This window comes from Alosa alosa, chromosome 4, assembly GCF_017589495.1.
Source record: "Alosa alosa isolate M-15738 ecotype Scorff River chromosome 4, AALO_Geno_1.1, whole genome shotgun sequence".
Lineage (NCBI taxonomy): Eukaryota > Metazoa > Chordata > Actinopteri > Clupeiformes > Clupeidae > Alosa > Alosa alosa.
In genome coordinates, this window is record NC_063192.1 from 14,278,845 (window position 1) to 14,302,496 (window position 23,652).

General features: G+C 42.2%; 1 protein-coding gene across 11 annotated transcripts; it reads left to right on the forward strand.

Annotated features, from left to right (window-relative positions):
- The first annotated feature begins 392 nt into the window (after positions 1 to 392).
- csde1 (cold shock domain containing E1, RNA-binding) lies at positions 393 to 23,554 on the forward strand. Of its 11 annotated transcripts, none has more exons than XM_048240519.1 (24): positions 393 to 485; positions 2,927 to 3,697; positions 6,733 to 6,947; positions 7,829 to 8,027; positions 8,287 to 8,453; positions 9,390 to 9,476; positions 9,875 to 9,972; positions 10,182 to 10,263; positions 10,535 to 10,663; positions 10,991 to 11,116; positions 11,566 to 11,781; positions 12,014 to 12,154; positions 12,817 to 12,855; positions 13,147 to 13,320; positions 13,664 to 13,675; positions 14,113 to 14,127; positions 14,627 to 14,734; positions 16,096 to 16,271; positions 16,416 to 16,528; positions 16,763 to 16,882; positions 17,147 to 17,322; positions 20,680 to 20,843; positions 21,218 to 21,350; positions 21,683 to 23,554. In XM_048240519.1, the coding sequence occupies exons 3-24, from the start codon at positions 6,753 to 6,755 to the stop codon at positions 21,728 to 21,730; spliced, it is 2,718 nt and encodes a 905-aa protein (XP_048096476.1). In that variant the 5' UTR covers positions 393 to 485; positions 2,927 to 3,697; positions 6,733 to 6,752; the 3' UTR covers positions 21,731 to 23,554. The 11 variants fall into 11 exon arrangements, with proteins under 11 accessions (XP_048096476.1, XP_048096481.1, XP_048096478.1 ...); XM_048240524.1 differs by having other exon boundaries at positions 8,287 to 8,396; XM_048240520.1 differs by lacking the exon at positions 393 to 485 and adding an exon at positions 1,496 to 1,515.
- Positions 23,555 to 23,652: the final 98 nt, after the last annotated feature.

The window sequence follows — 23,652 nt, forward strand, 5'->3', positions numbered from 1 at the left end:
CGTTTAAACTAATAAACAAAGTGGGCAATACTAAATATATATACATCCTCTTTTTTCTATATATAATTCGTTCCACATGCCTTTTTTGAAGCAGTTATAATAACTAATTTAGAAGACTCAGAATTATCCTAGGCTATTGTGCATAATGAGAAAATGGTTAGAATAGAAAACATTGTGAACTCGTAGTCTAGATTGGGTCATTGTGCTGTCAGGGATATTTCATAACAGACTGTATTGCAACAAATATCTCTTAGAACAGGAGCTAATTAACCGTCTCTGACTGCTGTGCTGTGGAGATTTGACTATGTGTTTTTCAATAATTTTAACAGCATTAAACAAACCACCGATATCCAGGAATATTACTAGAATGAATCCAGGAATGCAAACGCACATTGGAAATATCGCGAGACGTCGCAGCTTCTCTCACTACGTAATGTGCCGTGCTGCTTATGGCGGCGCTGGTGACAGTGCTGAAAGCTGTTGGGGTGAGTTTTTGGTGAATTAATCGTTATAAATCGTGTTTTACACGTACTCATGGAAAAGGTCACACTTTGCTTGTCGATTATGTTAGTCTGTTGATATATAATAATGTGAAAATAACTATTTATTTCTCTAAGACGCCGAGGCCTGGGTGGGGGCAGTGTTTCCAGGGTTCCATTTTCCATCATAAATCAAGACGATAGTATTAGTTTTAGCTAAAGGTTGACTATTTGTGTTGGAAGAAATCATCCTCTTTTTTTCTAATATCTGAAGGACGGCGTCGAATATAATTGACTTCATGGTGTCTACACGAGCGACAACGTTAGCTGTCGTGTTGGCTTAGCTTTTCTCTCTACGCTGTGTAGCATGTGAGCACTGTGATTGCTAGCAGGCTAAGTTAACGTTAGCTATCTACTGGATGAACTGATCCCTTTCTTTGAATTCCTTTGTTTGTGGTTCAGGCAGAAATTTGAAGGCTTAAATGTGTTGTTTGTTTCTTTAACAAGCGTGGCAAACAATAGCGTTTTCTTTACCGTCCTATCCCAACTATAAAATCACCTATGACCGTTTGTCACACTTTAATCCCCCTCATTTTAGACAACGTTAGCAGGCTAACGTTAGACTGGGCGCTAGGGGCCCCGCACAACAGTTAGTGAGCTAGCTAGCGTGGTTATACACGTTAGTCGAACATTTAAATGTACCCAACGAAGACTGGAAAGAAACTAGGGTGCGTTTTTAAATCTCATCTACACAGGATGGTTTAGTTTGAAGTGAAATGATTTGATGTCACGATGTTAAGGACTAAACTAACATAGGTCTGTCGTATTTTATAGATGGATCACCCGTTGCTTTGCTCTTGGCCTCAGTGGGGTTCATGAAGCGCAGCACCCTGTAACGTTAGGGTGATGTTGCAACTCTCGCACCTAGTTGTTTGCACACAAGCAAAATATGTACTCGTCTCTACCGAATGTACCAGTAGTTTACAGTGGCTTCCTGCGACAAATCTTGCAATGTTGGCTGCGTCTGCCTTGACATGTGAGTTTATTACTTTTAAGGAATCTTTTAATCCATTGTCAGCACTTAAAACGACCAATCCCGATTCGGTTCCTGTGGGCGGACTCGGTATGCGGCTGTATTTTGACTGCGTCACGGGCAGCTGGAAAACACGCGCTCTGAGGTTCCGACCTGATGCTGTTAGCCAGTATAGCGTATCAACTTTCTCCAATGCTATTGTGTGTTTTTCGTACTGTAGGTTTTGTTATATGTTGTGCATATTGTGTGTGGAAAGTATTGAAATTGAATGTTGTCCAGGGTCTGACGCTGAAGCAAATGTTTACAAATGCCACACAGACCTTTGCCCCACTTCAGTTAACCATTTACCCTTTCCTCATGTTTTCAACGCTGTTGTAAACCTGACTGTTAATTTCTCATTTGTATATTTTCAAATTATATTATTAAATTGGGCCTTGAATATAGGCATCCTTCAAATATTGTAAACATATCTCCGTGTGTTTATCCGAAAGCAACTGTTAGGTGATGTTCGTTGTAGTTTTTTTTAATTATTATTATGTAGACTTTTATGATTAATTAATCCATTTTAATTATGGAAATCATGGCTTGGCTTGATTCTCCTTTAAGACTCCATTCCCTAGCTGTGAGTTTGACCCCATTCCATGGCCTTGTTTTGAATGCGTATGAGCCTTATGCTGTGGTTCTGCTACTAGTTACAAAACTATTCGAGGTGTCATTTGACAGCCTGTTTTCTTTCAAGCTAGTTGAAAGAAAACAGGACTAACTGAAATTGAATAAATGAAGGCTATCAAATAGCAAAGCTCTGTTCAGAACTGTCGTCATACTTTTCAAACACACTTAGCAAGCAAACACACACACACACACACACACACACACACACACACACACGAGGGTGGTGGTGTATCATCAACAGGGTGAAATTAAACAGTGGTCAGCAGTGAGCGGCAGTCCTCCATAAATATCCTCTCACACCGGCTGGTATGCACAGCGACTTGTTGATCTGTGGCCTAGCAGGGAGCATCAAGGCAGCTGGTCCTTCAAAACAGGGGCCTGTGCTCAAGTAGAAGGGGGCAGCTGTACACACTTTATTTTTAGGTGGGGGATTGTGGGTAAAGAACACAAGGGTTCTGTTCACACAATAGATGTGTAATTTTGCTCTGAAGGACCTGTGGGAGTTCTGTTTATATTTGTTCCTCATGTGTCATGTTCTGCCACTCTATATACTTTGTAACCACAGTGGTTATGATCTTTGGTATGTTGTTAATTTGTCACCATCTCCACTAAGTACTAGTTGATGCATCTTCCACTGGCATAATCATGGTGTTATGGTCTTTGAGAAAGTGAAGGTGTGTCTAGACAATTCTGTTTAAGGCTGTCAGCTAATATCTTGGCTTTTGCTTTGTTTTTTTGACAGTATGAAGTGAAACAGAACTGATTTTTGTACCACCTGAAACTGCTACTTCAAGTTCAGATCACACCGAAGTAACAATTCAAGGAAAAAACATCCCAAAAGTTAGTAAATCAACTGGTGCAACGAAACTCCGAAGACTAAGGATAACAACTTCACTTCAATAGAAACGGGGGAAAAACCGACGCAACCAGACTAAGTAACCAAAGATCTGTGAGCCCAACTGAAACAAGAAATTGAAGAAGACAACGAAGACAAAAAAAATAACAACGAACCTAAGCCACAGACGACAACCAACAAAAAGCGACCTGCAAAGACAATACTTGATCTGAGACAAGAAGTTTGTGCCTACTCAACAGCTTTGACAAAGCACACGTCCCAACGCTGCTTCAAGCCCTTCTCATCCTCACCGCACCTCTCTCATCCGGGGTGCGGAGAGGGCTGCTGTCTGCTCGTTTTATCTTTTCGTTACCTCCTCCTGTCCCTTCCTCATCTGTTCTCTCTCTGTACTAGATCTGTTTCTTTTGCTGTGGGAAGCGTAGCGGCTGTCCTCACATTTGGCCTTTTATATATTTTCCTTTTTAATTCCTCAACTTCTTTTTTTGTCTCTTTTTTTTTTTTTGTTGTTGTTGCTTTTGCAACTTTTTTTTGAACACGTGCCAGAAAACTTGACATAAGCGAGTGTGTGTGCGCGTGTGCGTGTTTGTGAACAGAAAGTCTGCAATAGCAGTGCCACGGTTGGTGTCCCAAGACAGAACAACACAACGAGACCTCAAGGTAAGTGTCCCTTTGTTTCAATTTCACTGTCATTAGTCTTGACAGTTGACATGAGTGAGTGAATCATATAAGGTATTACCAACATAGTTGTACTGTATGTTCTCTCTATAACACTCCTAATTTTTGTGTTAAACCAAATGCTGGAGGTCTGTATGGACCTGTGTGCTCTGGTACATGCTTACCAGCCAACCATTTTTTTTTTTTTTTTTTTTTTTAAAATGAATATTTACGGTTTCCCTTCCTCAGCCTAGGAGTATTCCATGCTCCCTTTGGAATATTCCATTTTTGACCCCAGCACAATATTACCAGTGATAGATGATGGGTTATGAAGGCATTCTGCACATAGAACCTTCAAGTGCCATGGTAGATAGACCAGAGCTGGTTGGTTGTGTTATGTGGAAGTGCATCATATACATCCACTGGCCAGCCTTTCTCCAACATTACACTTTAATGTCCCTTGTTCTCAACAGTCACCTTCACACTCATGCTTACTCGGCATGTGATTGTGAGCTTCAAGCAAACCCAAATAAAGTAACCATATAACATACCTATGATAGGAACATAATCATATTCACATGATGTTCCAGGGCATGACCCTGTTGGATTGCCATCCTAGAGTACTTGAGCAGTGCTTGCAGAATAGATGTAACTCAAGATAAAACCGCAAATGTTTTCTGTTAAAGCCATGCATTTTACAAAGATTCAAAGGTTTTTGATTAATTTCAGATCCACTAAATGCATAGAGACCAGGGGTAGGGATCTGGGTTCTAGCACAAAATGAATATCGCTAGTCATATGGTGATGGAGTTTGCTTCAGAATAACTTTGTTCACTATATTGTGAGATGGGCATATATCAGTGGCCAATGGCCAACATATTTTCAAGATGGGTAGTTGTGTCAAGGGACCAGGCATGTATAATACTGTCAGGGGACAACCACAGATGAATTTGGCTTTAATGTGGACGGGAAACAATTAGAGGATGCTTGGAGTTTGGATTGTTAAGTAGATCCAATATGCCTAATATGGAATAATACGGAATGGGACTGCTCTTCCCAGCAGGACTGTTGTAAAGTAACAGTCTATAATGCTTGACTCTCGTTTGACCTCCGTCAAATGCCAACATTTCTGAGAGTTGTCCCCAGACATTGTTAGTTATTTGGACAAATGATGTGCTGTCGAGTATGAATTATGGGTAATTACTGCTTGGATTGATTCAATATATCCTCAGTAGTGTCCCATTGAGGGTTTCATTACACTGTGTTAACTCTAGTGACCTTTTACCTCTGAGTACCCCACAGTCCATTACCATGACTGTTCCGCTTTGCTCAATGGCTGTTCTTGTTGCCTCCCCCCTTCCCCCACCCTTTTATTTGTGCCCCCTCCCCACCCTACCCCTCCCTCTTCACCTTTGCAGAAATCCAGAGGTGTGGCCTTGGCTGGTCAGTTGAAAAAAAAAAAAAAAAAAAAAAAAAAAAACTAACCTATTGAAATTTTTAGAGAAAGAGTGAAAAAAAAAATCACGTCTTGGGGTACCCTTAACGAACAAGCCATCCACTTAAAGCAAAAAAAAAAAAAAAAAAAAAAAAAATCAACTGAAAGGTGGAGAGACCAGAATTTAATGGAACAATATGGGCAGTCCTTGGAAAGGCTTTGTTGAGTTTACCTTGCCTGCGTCTCCACCCACTGCGTTTGTTAGTGCCGACCTGAGCAACTCCCCCGTCGGACTCAGCCTGTCCCCGTATGGCCGATCCGTAAGTTTCACCTCCCACCCGAAACCCCTCCCCTCCAGTCCCCAACCGCCCACTCCCTACCTCTCCACCTGCCTCCTTCTCTTCCTACCTCCCTTCCTCCCTCCTTCCCCATCCTACACTCTGTCACTTTTTCCGCCCTCTTCCCTTCTGCTGCTCTTGTCTGGCCAAACCTCTCCATCCCACTGGGCCCAGAGACTGGCCTCGGCCCTGCCGAAAGCTCAGGATTGGAATGGGTTTAAGGGACGGGAAGGGAAGGATGTGCTAGGACAACCTATAACGGTATCCACACAGCAGTTTATTGTAGTGCCCAGCCAAACATTGAAATATCAACGCCAACACAGCAGTTGGTAAGAATTTGGGGCCTCAAACTTGAGGATGTATTGTTGTACTTTTCATATTTTCAGGTGGGTGCATGTGTGGTCAGCCTTAAATCATTTATTAAAAAAAAAAATGGTTTAAAATAAGTTTGTCCTTAAACCTCAAAATGAAAAACGTTAGATCTCCCAGATTCAGTGGTCAACACCTTATGGACATTCAGTAGTCTTACAGACAGAATCTGTCCTAGGAATTAACAGATATGACTGATATACATTTGCAATTTTGTCAGGGAACTTGGGACAAAATTTTACAGTTAAGTCTCAACTCTATGATTGGAGGTATTCAATTTCAAAAAGCGATTATCTCTGAGGGCACATGGTCGAGGCTGGTCTAGGCCCTTTCACCTAAACACCTCCCCTCTAGTCAGACTTAGTAAACGGCCTCTCCTATCCTCTCTTAACATTGTTGTAGTCCTTAGGCTATAATTTCAGGAATGCCCTTTTTGTGTTCTCTCTATCAGTCATTCTCTCTCAATTTCCCCATGGCCATGTTTGGTTAGCCCTCTTATTCCTCTTGGCCATCCTTGCGAAGGAGAGTGGATCGCTATACTTGTACTTTCGTCTGAGTGGGGTCCAATCAGGCGGTGGGATTTTCTTCTGAGGTTGTACAAGTTGCAGTGAATGCTGTGGTTACTGAAAGATCAGAAGTCTTCTTACTTCAGAAGTTTTCTTACTGTAGTTTGTTACCTTCGGCTGATCAGGAGCTAGGTGTCTCAGTAGAGTAAAGTTGTTGAAATGAAAGATGGGCAAATGGCTTTTTATAAATTAAAGTGTTTGTGGTCTATCCGCAAAACCTTGTACTGTTTGCTTTGCACGTTTTGAATGGGAGCCAACCATTCAGTCAGCTTTTCGCATGTGAAAAAGTATGAGGTCCTGTAAAGTGACCACCTTGACCGTGCCTTCCAGAACTTGCCCCAGTATTGAAGATGGAGCGGGGCTCTTCCGAACCGCCTACATCCCGTTCTTCTGCCCATGCCTCGGCATCCCCCACCACCTCTGCCCCTGCCCCTGCAATGCCCACCACCCCCATGCGCATCCCTCGTTCGGCCTCTATGTCCTGCCATACGCCCCGGGCAGCAGGGGGCAAAAAGCGGCAGCGGACTGCTACGTTCCCAAGATCAGTAAGTGGGCATGAGGTGGAAGGTCTGAAATGCCTCCTAGACACCCTCACGAGTGCCCTTGCTTAACAGTTTGGTTTTCGATTGGTTGCTAACTGCATGAGTTCCACCCAGAGATTTGGATCAATTGGAGCGTAACTGGTCTTTTTGCTGGTCCGTGGTGTGAAGACAAAGCTTTGTGTTTGCAAGTTGTGGTGTTCAATTGAATCTGAAACTTCTGATTGTGACTAGTGTTAATTCTCTTTCTCTTACCAATGCCTTTGAATTGGACTGGTGTTTGGGTTTTGCATGTGTCAACAATTGTTTGCATCATTTTTTGCTAACAGTAATATGCAGCTCTAAAGATAATCCGTGCATGTCAAACAATGGCTGAATTTGTGGTGAACACACTAGAACTGCGTGGTGTGGCATGTTTTGTCGGCTGAAGCCGTATGAGCTGATTCAACATGAAGACGTGTGAAAGGGTAGCCAACTGTGTTTGCATTGTTCATGTGTGGAGCAGGCAGACCACGCTGGAAATCTGTGGCCAAATCTGTTGGCTCTGTGGGTCAGTCAAATAAATGTCCACAAATACAAAACTCCATTTTGTTTGAGCTGATCCTGTGTGCCCTTTTTTGTAATATGGGGGTCCTTGAGAATTGTTGGTGTAGGACCACAGTGTTGTCCAGGGGAACATCCTGAACTTTTTTTTTTTTTTTTTTTTTTTTTCATTAGTTTAAAAATTTTAAAGAGGATCCTCATCTATATTTCCCAGTTTTCATTTGGTCATATCCACTCATACCGTGACCGTATAATACTATTGAATGAAATTGACCAGTGCTTCAACATGCTTCAACACCCATTGTCAAGCATCTCAACCCCTTCCTTTTCCCTCCTTTGAACAGATGAGCTTTGATCCGAGCTTGCTTCACAACAATGGCCACACTGCCTTTGCTAATGGCTCAGGGGTGGGCATGCGGGAGACCGGGGTAGTGGAGAAGCTGTTGACATCCTACGGCTTCATCCAGTGCTCTGAGCGCCAGGCCCGGCTATTCTTCCACTGCTCCCAGTATAACGGCAACCTACAGGAACTTAAGATAGGAGGTGAGGAGTCGGGGGCGGGTGGGGGTTCTTGGTTGAAGTGTGGGTTGTCTTATGTGTTTAAATGTAACTTAACTTTATTTTGTTTTCTCAATATTGATGAAATATGAAGCATCATTTTATTGCTCATAGTTAATAATTAATCATGAGCATATACTGGGTATATTCCAGAATGAATCACATTCCAGGTGTACAGACATTTATGAGTCAAACGAGTATGAGTCGTCTCACCCTCATCTGTTTCTCTCCTTCCTTCTTGCAGATGATGTGGAGTTTGAGGTGTCGCTTGACAAGCGCACCGGCAAGCCCATAGCTGTGAAGTTGGTAAAGATCAAGCCTGAGGTGCTGCCTGAGGAGCGCATCTCTGGGCAGGTGGGGCCTGACTTGCACGCCTCTCCCATTACTAAGCTGCATGGTTATATACATCCAGTTAAGGAACACATTTTACTCTTGGTTCTGTTTTTTGTCCTGTCTGTGTTTTTATGTATGTGGAGTGTGTTTGTGTGGTGGATTGTCTGTTTGGTAGTTTTTTCGGGCTCATTGTAAATCTGATGTCAGACTTACAGTATATGTGAGGCATAATGGCCGCCAATGTGTCCAGATATATGCAATTAATGGACGAGGCGGAGGCAAAGAACATTAATTCCGTATATCCGCACACCTCGAAGGCAGTCATTCTGTTTATCCCCCGGTTGCCTCCATTTCAGGTTAATTAGAAGCCGACTTGTTCAGTTGTAGTACTACTTCCTTTGGATACTGACCGTGATAATGGTGGCTAGTTAGCTTGGTTACAGTTTATTCCATTGTTGAGAAGGTTCCTAGTTCAAATGTTGTTTACTATATTTGTTATTTATTTTGAATTAACCATTCAAAAGAGCACTGCTATGGAATCAGGACTAAACCTACTTCATAGGTGCCCTGATGAATTGAATATAATAGCTCCCTGACAGCCAATCAGAAATAAAGTATTTTTTATCTCCGGGGGATAACTATAGCTTAAAGCTGCATAAGGCTGTTATGCAGACGGGAAGAAAAGCTAATTTATCTACCATGTATTTGCCCCAGCCTAAATTGGGTTTACAATGGGCCTGAGCGTCTTGGACTTTGTGATGTCTTGATGTTCTGTCTCACTTGGGGCTTTGCATGGTTTTGATTTAAGCAAATTCACATGGCATCAAATTGGATATCATTGTGGAGAGTAGACAATCTTATCAAGCTCATCAAGTGGCATTGTTCATGTTGTGTTGCGTTATCAGTTTGTCCTTTTTGTATTTTTCATATTTTTTTTTACATTTATACATCTGTATGTGTGTAGTCTGTGGTGTCTAACCCATGCTTTCCTGTGTGGTGGTTTCTGGTCTGTAGGTAGTCTCAGCCATACCAACTCATCTGGATGGCAAGTCTGCACCAGGTCAGATGCCCACTGGTAGTGTGTGCTATGAGCGAAATGGGGTGAGTAATGGCTTGAGTGGCCAGCGGCCATCTCATGGCCTCCTGTCTGTTTTAAATTGGCACATTGATGTTGATATTGCGCCACATGCTGTCTTACAGGCAGGCTACATCAGGCATTTAACTGAATGCCACAACAAATCTTACACTGTAAACAATGCAAGTGGCTGAACCAGATGTGAAATTTGAAAGTCTTCTAAAATTATTTTTTACGCTTCGCTAACTGAGCGCTTCAGCTGCACACCTGGTGTAGTCCGACTGTAAGATTGCTTGCATAAAGCATTTTTTGTAGATGCATATTTAAGAATTGCCGTCTAAGATCATTTATTTTTATTAGATGGTATTTCACCTGTGAGTGAGCTAATTTTTGGTGCTAATTTGTTTGTGCCTTCACCCTGTAGGAGGTTTTCTACCTGACATACACACCTGACGATGTGGAAGGAAACATACACCTTGACACTGGAGACAAAGTCAGCTTTTACATGGAGACTAATAAACAGTATGTTTGGATTTCATCCATCCACTCTTTCGTCCTTCATTCTTTCACCTCTAGAAATGTCCAGGGAAATATATTAGTTATCTATCAGGCTATCAGTTTGTCAGTCTGTGCGTCAGTTATTCAGTCACCAGTGCTCTCTAATGTCAGTCTGTGGGTCAGTTGTTCAGTCACCAGTGCTCTCTAACCCATCTCCTGTTTTGTGTTGGCAGTACCGGCGCAGTCAGCGCTCGAAACATTGTTCTGGTCAAGAAGAAACAAATGAGGTGCCAGGGAGTGGTCTGTGCTACTAAGGTAAATGCATAGTTTGCGCATTTACATTCATGGAGAAATATGGCACTGCCATATTGTAAACCTGAAAACCTTTTGTTTTGCTATTTTTTTATTTTTTTATTATTGCCATTTTTATGGTTTATTGTATTTTACCATCTTATGCTATGTCCAAATATAGAATAAATGTTCATTTATTTGTTTAAAACACTTTTAAGAGTAAATCATTAGGCCTATGTAGTTCAGAATCTGTCATCATTGATATTGATGTTTCACCCTTCCGTCACTTTTCCAGGAGGCGTTTGGTTTTATCGAGCGTGGAGACGTGGTGAAGGAGATCTTCTTCCACTACAGCGAGTTCAAGGGAGACCTTGAAGCACTGCAAGCTGGGGATGATGTGGAATTTACCATTAAAGAGAGAAATGTATGGGACTACATGTGATCTTTGTGCAGTGAACTTGCCTGCTCCTATACATCTTGCTCCTGCAGCATAGAGTTACACATCAGACATAAAAGCATGAAATTTCTCAAGGAACTTTCAAAAAAGTTCAAACGTATATTCACTTTGCTCTACTAACGCAAATATGAGTAAAGACTAATTATCAATTTATATGGTGTGTCAAAAGTCAAGTAATGTGGCAGGCTGCTTGTAACACTATTTTCGTTAGTATGTTTGTATAGCGGATTTCTTTTTATATTGTCAGCATTTCTCCGCTGAACGCTGAATTCCATTCTGTAATGTTATTACCAGGGCAAGGAGGTGGCCACCGACGTGAGACTGCTCCCTCAGGGAACGGTTATCTTTGAGGACATCAGCATAGAGCACTTTGATGGAACTGTCGCCAAAGTCATACCGAAGGTCCCTACCAAGAATCAGGTGTGGTATTTATTGGCCTGATGAAGCAGAGTGCCATTGGCACATGAGGGGTGTTTGAAACAATTTGTTTATGGCTAGTCAGGCATATTACATTTGCTTTATATTGTAATAGCCATGCATTTATCTTTTTACACATCACTGAAGGTGACTGCTTTAAAGATTTAAGTTAGCAATGCTGTAGGATTTTGATCATTTCGTTTTTTGATTGTATAATTTGTTAATGTGTAGTTATATCCCCATAGTTTGAAAGGCTTTGTCGGTTTCAAAACGGGTAATTTACCAAATGATTGTTATTTGCAATATACACTGTTAAACCCTGCTTGTTAGCCCCAGTAGCCAATAGTCAATATGAGTATATTCAGAATCACCACAACGTCACATTCTGCCTTGTTATGCTCTATTATACCTTTGAAGTATCTAAAATGTCTCAATATATTTCTATTCTGCAGAATGATCCATTGCCTGGACGTATTAGTGCTAGGGTCAACTTCACTGAAAAGGAGCTTCCGTTTGGTGAGAAGGACACCAAGTCCAAGGTGACCCTTCTGGATGGCGATCATGTGCGTTTCAACATCTCTGTGGACCGCAGAGACAAGCTGGAAAGAGCCACCAACATTGAGATCCTCCCCGATACCTTCCATTTTACTAAGGAGTCAAGAGAGATGGTAAGATTCCCCATAATCTTCCATATCTTCTGGATCAAAAATAGTCTCATTTTTTTAGTTTAAAATGGATTGATTCCTGTGTAGATCCGTTTGTTTAAATGGATCGATACCTGTGTAGATCCGTTTTTTTGTCGTTTTCTTACGGAGTTGTAGCTGCTTATTAGTGCCGTGAAAGCTCCTGATGCTAGAGGACTGAGGCTAGTGTGTTTGGTCCCTCACCTTGACCACGCAGGGTGTGATCGCTGCCATGCGGGACGGCTTTGGCTTCATCAAGTGTGTGGACCGGGACGCTCGGATGTTCTTTCACTTCAGCGAGGTGTTGGAAGAGAGCCCGTTGCACATCTCTGACGAAGTGGAGTTCACCGTTGTGCCCGTGAGTCCGCTTGAATGGAACATTGTCCATTGTCCTGCTGGAGATTTACTCTCTTTACTTTAGTGATGTTAGTAGAAATGTCACCTGTTTCAGGTAATGAGTCTCAGGGGCATCTCTTTAAGAGCACGATCCAATACACCTGGCTCTGGGACTAAGGACTTGAGAAGGGACTGATATCTAGAGACAGGGCCAGTGGCAGGGACAGGGTTCTTGTACACACAAAGGGCCTGTGTGGTGCCTGGTTGTCAGGCTGACTACATTCTCACCAGATTGCACCCATTGTAACATAACCCAGTAGTCAGTTAGGCTGGGTGCAGTTACTAAATGACAAATGGGTTTCATCAAGTGTGTTCATGATTGGTTGGAAAAAAAAAAAAAAAAAATGTACAGCCACAGAACGGCACTTGTTTGAACAAGATCCCCTACCTCTGTGTCTGGGATAGACGGTGTTGTGCCCAGAGCTGCTTTTGAAGTGTGTCACCATCACTGTGTGGGGTGCAGACTGATGTGTAGACATGGCAGTGTAGAGGGGCCATTAAGAGCTTAAAGAGCATCCTGGCAGGGGAGATGCTCAAGGTCCTGCCTTCCCAACGACCTGACCAAGAGTGTTTTTCAGATGCCTTTGAACCAGGTGACATGTTTACAGTCTCGTATCTTGACAGGAAGAGGTCAGGCCAGGCAGTGAGGAGCTTGCAGATAAGGTAAGCAGGTCTGTGAGGATATGTGAGATGATGAGAGCTCAAAACCAGGTTTTTCTACTGTAAGACAGGGTGAGTTGGCCAAGCAAGGTAAGAAATAAGGCAGTAAATTACCCAACAGTGTTTTCTCAGTGTCTTCCACCCCATAAAACATCAGCAAAGCAAACTCATGGTAATTCAATGAGTAGTTTGGCATTAGGTTAATGGAAGCATGTAAGGTTAATGTCAGTTTGTGAGGAAAATGAGTTGGCATTAGGTTAATGAAAATAAAGTTTCCATTGCGGGTTCTTGTAGGACATGTTGTCTGCCCAGCGGAACCATGCCGTGCGGATCAAGAAGCTGCCCAAGGGAACCGTGTCCTTTCACGTCCAATCGGAGCAGCGCTTTGTGGGCCAGGTGGAGAAGGAGGCCATGCCGGCCTCATCCGCTGCCAATAAGAACGCCAGCCCCAGCAAGGCTAAGGAGAAGGTGAGGAGGGGGAAGGGTGGGGACATGATGGGGACCCTTCCTCAAGTGTGTCTTTGTTGGTTTTTCATTCTTTTCTTTTTTTTTTTTTGAAGCCCTTGGCTTGTTCACTTTGTATTATCTGTTTGTTGTCTCTCCGTGTCGTGCTGTTGAGGACATCTTTCTGTTAGCTTTTCAGAGGCCTTTCAGCAGAAACTTTTGAAAAAATATATTTTTATGGATTCTTATAATTAAGACAGTGCAGGCGTTTTTCTCTTTTCTATTTCCTTTTTTCTTTTTCTTCACTCCTAATACTTTTTACTTTTTTCCCCTTTCCCTCTTGGGTCTCACTTCTCTCCTCCGTTAGAAAAAAGACAAGGTAGGATGCCTCTCTGTGCATGTTATTACCGCTTCATTGGTCAGGCCTTTCACTGAAATGCCTTTTTTTTTTTTTCTTTCTTTTTTTTTTTTTTTTTTTTTTTTTTACTCTTTCTTTCTTTCCTATAACTAGAAGAGTAGACAGGCTAACCCTCAAACAACAAATTATTTTGTTAAACAGAACCTGCTCACACTGTTTGGTATGAACATAAATTGGTTACCTTCAGTATGTTGTGTGAAAGTTGCCCCTTTGCTACAATATCTATTTCTTCAACCCCATTCACCACTGTAGGGCTATTACAACCAGCCACACTCCAACCCTGTGTGTATACACACACACACACACAGACACACACACGCATGGTCAGTCAGTACAGAGCAGCATTGTTGAAATGCTCAGACCTCTAATTTGCCATCTCTCTGTCTTTGTCTCTGAAGGGTAAAGTAGACAAGGTAATAGACCTGTGAGTGTGTGCACGGCTCATACCTGTGATGCGATCTCTCTCAACAGAGATGGTGGCATGGCATTACATGCACTAATGGGAATGGCCCATGTAGTTGCAAACCACTAGAGAGCGTGTGATTTTGTAAAATGTAACATACTATTAATTACTTTTAAACTAAGACACTGTGCCTTTTTAACACTATTTAACACACAATTGGGATTCGGGCAACTAGAGAATATACAACTCTTAATACTCTACTTGGTGTGTGAATAGATTGTGTGAGTGTGAAAGTGCGACTGCAAACTGCGTTGTGGGGATCCTTCCAAAGCCGCTGGTGTGTTCAGCCTGTCGTGGCTAACCTGTACTTACGGGACACTTTCAGCCGTCAAACACAAGCTGGCTGCTCACCTGCTCTCTCTGGTGTTTACAGACTGTCCAAGACCAAATGTTTGTTTGTGTCCCAACATGCTGACGATTGAAATGAAGTTGTGCTGTTGTTTTGTCAGGATACTGAAGAAGGTATTATCGGTTATGAAGACTGCGGTGTGAAGCTGACCGTAGCATACTTTATCAAAGACCTGGAGGGAGCTGCAATCCCTCAGCAAGGAGACAAGGTAGGAAACTGGGAAGTCCTGGGAAGAATGTGTGTTAGCAGCATGGATGTATTAAACCTGGAGAGAGGGATGTTTCAGCCCTGTTCATTTCAATGACCAGTGCTTGGCTAGATAATTTAGACAAAAATATATGGAGCGGGATGCTGCTATCTTTAAAAATGGTATCCGACGTGGCCAAAATATCCCAAACAAGCTAGTTAGGTGCCACATGACTAAGGGCTTCTACATACCTGACGCACCCGACCGGTAGCGCGACAACGCGACGTCAAAATGACGTAAATCTTGCTGGCGCGCCAGGATTGAAGCCATGTAGCGCGAGGTAGCGCACCACTCATTTTTTTTTTTTCAGACGAGCGCGACAAGGCGGAAACAGGAAGATGGACTAGTTCGAGGGCAAGCGAGAGTTGCAGTGTTTTGTTACAGTCGTGAATTTTTAAAAGTTTGCTGGATAAGTTAACAAAGTTACCAGTGAGAGTTGCAACACATTGAATTAAGAGGAAAGAATAGAAACGATTTATTTTCAAACAAAGGATATATATTAAGGCCTGAACAAAATCTCTTTCCACTTCAGGAAATTACACAAACTCAGCCAGCTGCTAGCTAGCTAGCCAGCTAACTAAACTGTTTAAATTATTCAAATTTCCCTCGGGATGACTAAAGTATATATCCATCTATCTATCTATCTATCTATCTATCTATCTATCTATCTATCTGTCTGTCTGTCTGTCTGTCTGTCTGTCTGTCTGTCTGTCTGTCTGTCTGTCTGTCTGTCTGTCTGTCTGTCTGTCTGTCTGTCTGTCTGTCTGTCTGTCTGTCTGTCTGTCTGTCTGTCTGTCTGTCTGTCTGTGCACACACCTTGGAAACTAGATGATAATGATGATGGTAGTTGTGAATAGTAGCAACCAAAGTCTGAAGTACCATCACAGAGGCTAGCTAGGTAGCTACTAGTGTTTCTTACTGCAGCTTCTTCTGCTGTGTAACGTAGTTAGCGTTAGTCTTTTCACAACAGCGACACCTCTGTTCAGGAGAATATTGCAACTAGTGTCGCGACCACCACGCCCGAGTATAAATGGTTACGGCGCTTCTGTGACGTCACGCTACTGGTCGGGTGCGTCGAGTATGTGGGACGATTAATAGCCGCACATTACTGTATGTCATCTATGTGGTTTGGCTGATCCTGCCAGCAGGAAATATTAAGCGTATCCACCAAATGCATATAAACAACATACATTTGAGTCCACCAGTGATATTGCACCAAATCCTTACCTTCTGGTTAGCAGTGCATTATGTTCTTTCTTTGTTTGATGTCTCTTAAGCGGTGTTTTGGCTGACTGTATCTGATTTGTGGAATTATGTTGCAGGTGGAGTTTAGTATTAGTGAAGTGAAGCGAACTGGTCTGCAAAGCGCCGTCTCCATCAAGATTCTCAACCGCTCGGTCAACTCCAAGAGACTGCTCGGTTACGTCGCCACCCTAAAGGACAACTTCGGCTTCATTGAGACGGCCAATCATGACCAGGAGATTTTCTTTCATTACAGGTACTTAAGCTCATGCACAACTTCACATGGGAAGTTACTAAACATGAACAAGTATTATCTTGGAAAGAAATATAAATCTGTCATATCTAGTATTACTGTTGTAGTGAGGTGAAAGTGGTCATAATGCTAATTTTGTTTGTTTAGTGAGATGTGTGGCGACGTGGATAGCTTGGAACTGGGCGATACGGTGGAATACACACTGTCCAAGGGAAAAGGAAACAAAGTTAGCGCCGAGAAGGTCACCAAAGTGGCTCCTGGTAAGGAGAGCTGAAAGCTCTTTCTGCATTGTCGCTGTCCCAGAATCCCACCTGCCTCACTCACTCAGTCCTTTCTGTTCTTTTCCTCTATAATCTCCCACACAATGTCTAGTGCCTTGTTGACCACTTTATAGCTAGATTGTGATTTTCTTCATAACCTGCAATGTATTTCTGTCTAGTTTTCTTGTTCTGTGTTCATGCCTTTGCTGAGTTCTGGTCTTTCTGCCCTCACAGTTAACAGTATTGGGGAGGACGTGGGGACAACAGTGTTACTGGGTAAAGTGACTCGCCCCTTGCGAAGTGTGGACCCATCTCAGACTGAGTACCAGGGGCTTATTGAGGTCACTGAGGAAGGTAAGGCATCCTACTTCATCTCACTTCAAAACAACTCCTGTAGATTTTGTTTAAGGGCCATTCACACCAAGAACAATAACTGTAGCGATAATGGCAAAAAAATAAATAGCCCTTCAGCCTCAATCAAGTCACAACCCCTGAATTGGTGGTGTTAAATTAGGTTTTCCCATCACTGTGAAGCGCTTTGGCTGTCTTGAAAAAGTGCTATATAAATGCAATGTGTTGCTGTATGACAAAACTTTAGCGGAACTGTGTGTCTCCCAGGCACTAAGGGGCAAAGCTATCCGTTTGGCATCGTTAGCATGACCAGCAAAGCCGACTGCCTGCAGAAAGGGGAGATGGTGAAGTTCCAGCTCTGCACAGTGGCCCAGACCGGGCAGAAGATGGCCTGCCACATCGTTCCTCAGCGCCTAGCTCTAGTGGAGAGTGTTAAAGATCAGGTACCGGAGATCGTTATACTGTCCGAATTCCGCGTGTGTATAAAAGTGTATGAGGCCGCATGTGTGGATCTATGTAATGTGATTACATTGCATCACAATTTTGCATGGTATTATACAGGCTAACAAGTTGCCATATTTATTGTAATAACCCAATTTATTTTGTTCTTTGGTTTGGGGCAGCCGTGGCCTACTGGCTAGCTCTTCGGACTTGTAACCGGAGGGTTGCCGGTTCGAACCCCACCAGTAGGCACGGCTGAAGTGCCCTTGAGCAAGGCACCTAACCCCTCACTGCTCCCTGAGCGCCGCTGTTGTTGCAGGCAGCTCACTGTGCCGGGATTAGTGTGTGCTTCACCTCACTGTGTGCTGAGTGTGTTTCATATTTCATACTAATTCACGGATTGGGATAAATGCAGAGACAAAATTTCCCTCACGGGATCAAAAGAGTATACCGTATTTTCCGGACTATAAGTCGCACTTTTTTCATAGTTTGGCTGGTCCTGCGACTTATAGTCAGGTGCGACTTATATATGAAAAAATATATAATTGAACATGTTTTTAAATGTTAATTTATATTAACTGACATGAACCCTAACGCGAAACATTACGCCTACAGTCAGCGAGAGGGCTCTCAAATGCACAAGTCCTGTGCACTTTCAGTCAGAGATTAGTGCTTGCGCTACGCCTGAAACACACGTGCATACCTAAATCGTCAAATTATGGCAGGGATTCTATTTATAGCCGGGCCTCAGATTTGGACAAATAAAAGCCAGTATAATTTTCAATTTAACTCATAAAAGAGCGCTTCTTAATATTTTGTATTGTTGCCAATGAAAAGTCATTTACACCATGAGTCTCCAACACATTGCCCTCATTGCTCTCAAGCTAGTCACATGCCGCACCCTTCTGAGCTAGAGGCTGAAGCCTACATTTAAACACAATTGTTGCTGCCAGGCATCAGCCTATGAATTTTATAAAAAGTAAGTCATGCATAATTTAAAAATAACTACATTTAGGCTATCTTAGACATCTTTGGCTATAATGGAATAAGGTTTCCCTTGCAGCACAGCACACTAATGAATGAAAGCTGGATACCTTATCTCTTAATAAGTGGATGGCAATAGAAATTCCCGACACTATGAAACTTAATAGTAAGCCATTAAATACCCTACAGATTTCAGTGGTCATCAGTCCCGATATTTAGCAATATAATCAACAGTCCAAACGTAAATTAAATCTCAAATTAAACATCTGCTTTTGATAGCCTACCCATGCCGCTCCAAACTAAAAAAGTAGGCCTATGTCTCACAATAAAACGCAAGAAATAAAGGACTATATTATAGCTGACTCAAATACAAGCCATGGCCAAATAAAGGTGCTGTGCTTTGGCGCAGCCTATTTGAGGATTTACGAAGTCTCCTAAACATTCCTCACCTGTTATCTAGACATGCATGAAAACATTTGAAAACAAAACGCACTGCCATGTAATATTTGATCGCTGTTTTGCTACTAATTATCTTTCACGTAATGAATATGCACAGAAAGTGAAAGTAGGCCTAATGTAGGCCCGCGGTCTGTAGCTGTCTGTTCACGCCTGCAATCGAGCGTCAAATAGAGAAGTCATCCATGTTCTCTACGTTATAGCCTAGGGCGGTCATGCTTCTGTAGCCTATTTGCAAAATTCTGGACGGGTTCCTGATCGCTAAATGTTTGTTTTCCTTTCCTGTCGATAGCGGTTGATGTTGAAGCACCTAGGCTATAATTTGACTTCAGCGGTGACTGATCCTGCTGAGAGAGAGAGAGCAACGAACGAGAGGCACCCCCAAAGTGGTCCTGCGCGCGCGCGCGTGTGTGTCTCTGCATGGGGTTCAATTGAAGTCAGAGTTGGTCCGTCAATACTCCCGCATTCAGGCCTCTCCATTATTATATTAATGTCAGACAGGGTACAGGGTAAAATGTGTGGGAATCTCTCGCATTATGATGGCTAGATTTGCGGGACTTTTATTATTATGCTCAATACTAAGTAATAATTTATTCGCAATACCCGCAATTCCGCGCTGGAATTTAGACCCTTTTAAATGTGCATCTTTTTTTCTCTTGCCCTCTCGGAGGTGTCCAGCCAAGCAATTGTTCTGCTGCATGCCAGCCTGTGCCAATATATCGTACAAAATGATTGATTGCATTTCATTCTCCACATTTTTAGCTAAATTTTCATGTACCACATCAGCATTTGAGTCCAGTGTTTTTTTTTTTTTTGTTTTTTTTTTGTAAATTGCTATACAATTAGTGTCGGGCCTTGTCAGCAGCCTACGGCTTGCCTCTTGCCACTATTCACTCCTTCATTAACATTCCCTGTAGAATTCTCAATATTTTTGGCCTCAATGTGTAGTTTCTGTCTGTCTGTTCTTAGTTTTGGATTTTGTGAAATACATTTCTAAATATCACCTGCTTGCTGCAGCTTCGGTCTGCACGTCAATTTAAACCCACATCTTTTTCTCTCTCGAGCATTTAATCTGCTGCCAGCTTGTATCTCCACATCGTCCAAAATGCTTGATTGCATTGCATTCTCCACAGATTTAGCTACATTTTCATGTACCAGATCAGCATTTTTGTTCAGTGAATCTTTTGTAAATTGCTTTACAATTACCGTCGGGCCTATAGGCCTATCGTTTCGGTCACGTCTTAAACTGCATCTTTTTCTCTCATGAGCATTTAATCTGCTGCCAGCTTGTGACTCCACATCGCCCAAAATGCTTGATTGCATTGTATTCTCCACATTTTAGATACATTTTGGTGCACCTCATGGCATTTTCTTTCAGTGAATTTTTTGCTTTGCAATTACCTTCCTGCCCTCTTCTTGGCTGCCTTCACTCCTTCATCTTCATTAATCTTTTTTGGCCTCAATAATCCAGTTACATAGTCTCTGTTTTTTGGTTTTGATTTTTGTGAAATACATTTCTAAATAAATGCGACTTATAGTCCGGTGCAACTTATGTTTTTTTCCTGCTCATGACGCATTTTTTGACTGATGCGGCTTATACTCAGGAGCGACTTATAGTCCGGAAAATACGGTATATACATATATATATATAATATCCCTATAAGAATTCTTCACATTAGCCATCTTTACATGGACACTGTTGCCTACTTTTCCTTGAAGATACAGCAGGCAATCCAATTGACCGTTTACATGGCTGTTCAATCGAAATAGGAACGGACTACACCACCTCTTTCATTCCGATTGTACAGTTATTCCGCTTCTAATCGAATTAAGTGTCCATGTAAATGTGGCTAGTTCCTGCCGTTTTGCCCAAGGAAGCTAATGTGACTTTTTCTGATGTTATGTTGGCTCTGTTGCAGTTTGGCTTCATCACGTATGAGGTCGGCGAGAGCAAGAAGCTCTTCTTCCACGTGAAGGAGGTGCAAGACGGCCTTGAGCTGCAGGCGGGAGACGAGGTGGAGTTCTCGGTCATCCTCAACCAGCGCACCGGCAAGTGTAGTGCCTGCAACGTGCGCAGAGTCAGGTGAGGGAGGCTGGAAAAAAGGTTCCTCCAGGTCTGTCTGTCTGTCTTTATTTATTTATTTATTTATTTATTTATTTATTCTCCTCGATCATGGTAATTTAATGTTTAATCAAGATTTGTCATGTCTTGTCTTTTTAAGTGTTATGAGGTTTTGGTCCTACAGCTGTAGTATAATCAGTCCTTGAGGCTTTAGCAGTATAGTTTTGCCATCAGTATAAAGGTTAAAATTGGTACAATGCCATGCTTTACTATTAGTTAGTTGTTAAGTGGACTTACAGATGGATTGATTTAATAAATGCATGACTAGATGGTTGTATGGATTTGACTGTTGGTTGGTGCTTGTGTTGATATTTGGTCTGTCTACACCCACACAGTGAGGGCCCCAAACCAGTGGCCACGCCCCGCCCTGAGCGCCTGGTAAACCGCCTGAAGAGCATCACTCTGGACGACACCAGTGCCCCACGTTTAGTCATCGTTAGGCAACCCCGTGGACCTGACAATTCAAAGGTAACATTTACTCGTGCAAAAACGTGTGACAAGGCACAGCCTCTCGGAGTGTATACACGGCATACACCGTTTTTAGTTGATTGTGGATGGTGTAACTAAGCTAATTAAAAAAATACAGGCAAAATGTATGTGATCATTTAATGCCATGAGCAAGATCCTAAGCACAAACACTGGTGGGTCAATTCGATGTTTCCACACGCTACATCATAGCTTTCATTTATGCATGAGACCATTTGCTCGTTGCTTGACTTAGCACTTTGCCTGTCATTTGTATTTGGCACCCTGTGAGAGCAAAGGCTCTTACACGTGTACTTCTGCTTGTTTCCCATCAGGGCTTCAGTGTTGAGAGGAAGCCACGTCAGCCTGGTGTCATCGACTGAGGACTGTTTTCCCCGCCCCTACTTACCTTTTCCAACCAATATCATTGGAGAGGAGCAATCGGGCTAAGGACAGGGTTTGGGTTGGCAGTCATTTATATATAGTGTCTGTGTGCATATACCCTCTCTCTTTCTCACACTCACACATGCACATGCAGACTTCCATACACACATGCACACCAGCCTGACATTTTGCAGACACACACTACAGATGCTTGGCATATTGGCATGCATAACACCTGTCCCTGTCCAGTCATTGGAGCTCAGTCCTCTCCATCCCCCCCCCTCAAAATTCTTTAGCCTTCCCTCTCTTATGTGTGGTCTACTAGCAAACTGCAGAGCTTATTACTGTGCTCTAATGGAGATTCAGTTTCATGTGTGTATGTATATGTGTGTGTGTGTGTGTGTGTGCGTGTGTGTGTGTGTGTGTGTGTGTGTGTGCGCGCGCGCACGTGTGTTTGAGTGTTTTTGGGTGTGAGTGTGTCTGTGTGAGTGAATTGTGGACATGGTGTTTTAGAAATGTTAATGAGAGGGGTGAGAAATGTGAATGGAGACCTGTCTCGTGAGATGAACGAACGAACAAACAAACTAAACGAAAGCAAGACAAACTGCTCTGCCTGGGGTTTTGCTCCCTCTGTGATTTCTGGGTGATGTAGTCTCCTCTGGTGATGTGTTCTTCTCAACCTAAACTCATCTGATTCCATGTGTGGAAATCTGCACCTGCTTAAACCTGTCAGTTTTATGTGCGTGTGTATGTGTTTGATAAAGATAAAGAATCATCCTTTTTCTCTTTCTCTTTTTTTTTTCTATACATTTTTTTTTTCACCTGTAACTAATATCCCATATTTGGGTGTTTTTCATAGATCAATCAAAGCAAAGCGATTGTGCGTGAGATTCTATGCATAGGAAGCCGCGTTCTCCCTGCTCAGTTTTTAGAGCAGTTTTTAACACCCCCTTGACCCTCGTCAACTTTGACCCCTGACCTGGAAGCACTGTGTCATGAGGTCAATGCTCATGTTTGTTGTTTTGTAAACAATGTGAATGATTTTGATTTATTATTATTATTATTATTATTATATTTTTCCGATCGTCTCATTTCAGTTTGGTTTTGAGTTTCTGATTTTGGTTGGATTTCTGGAACATTCTGATGCCTTTAGGTGTTCCCAGGTTCTCCTATCCAGACCTTCCTTTCCCAGGTGCAGAATTCCAAATGGCATCTTTTATTCATCAGTACTTTTATACAATGTACTTTTTTTTTTTTTTCTTTGCACATCTTCTGCTTTCTCTGTTCTATTTAAACTCAAAATGTCTGCTTATAAAATAACTAAAGTAAGAATAAGGTGCCTAAAATGATAAACGAAACAACAACAAAAAAATTAGATATATCCTCAAACTCCAGCCAACCGCAAAAAAATAATAAAACAAAACAAAACAAAAAAACAATCATAGGATGGCTTCTGTTTCCAGTAGAAATAACACAAGTATGCACTCTGGTTGGTGAAAAATATACTGTATGTAATGTGTGCTTTCGCTTAGTGGGAAATGTAAACATCACAACATGACTTTGATAATGAGGAATAACAAAGGAATGGGTGGCTGAAGATCATATAGAAAATACACCAAAATCATAAGGATTTCAATAAGTGTGGTTAAAGAGGCATTGGTGGGGATTTGCTGTGCTTCAGAAGACACATGGAGCTGTCTGTCAGTTGAATTTAAGCTGGAGAATGTTGAGCTCCAGTTTAACTGCATATGGGGTCTCCCCTATATACTTTTGTTAATGGTCTTGAATGAAAAAAAATTGAAATAAACGTTTTATGAAAAGAATGAAGGTGTTGTCGCCAGTGCTTTTGATATCTGGTCTGCCAAATGGTTCCTACAGAGGTTTGTGTTTCAGTTATACTTATTTTATTTCTTATCAGATT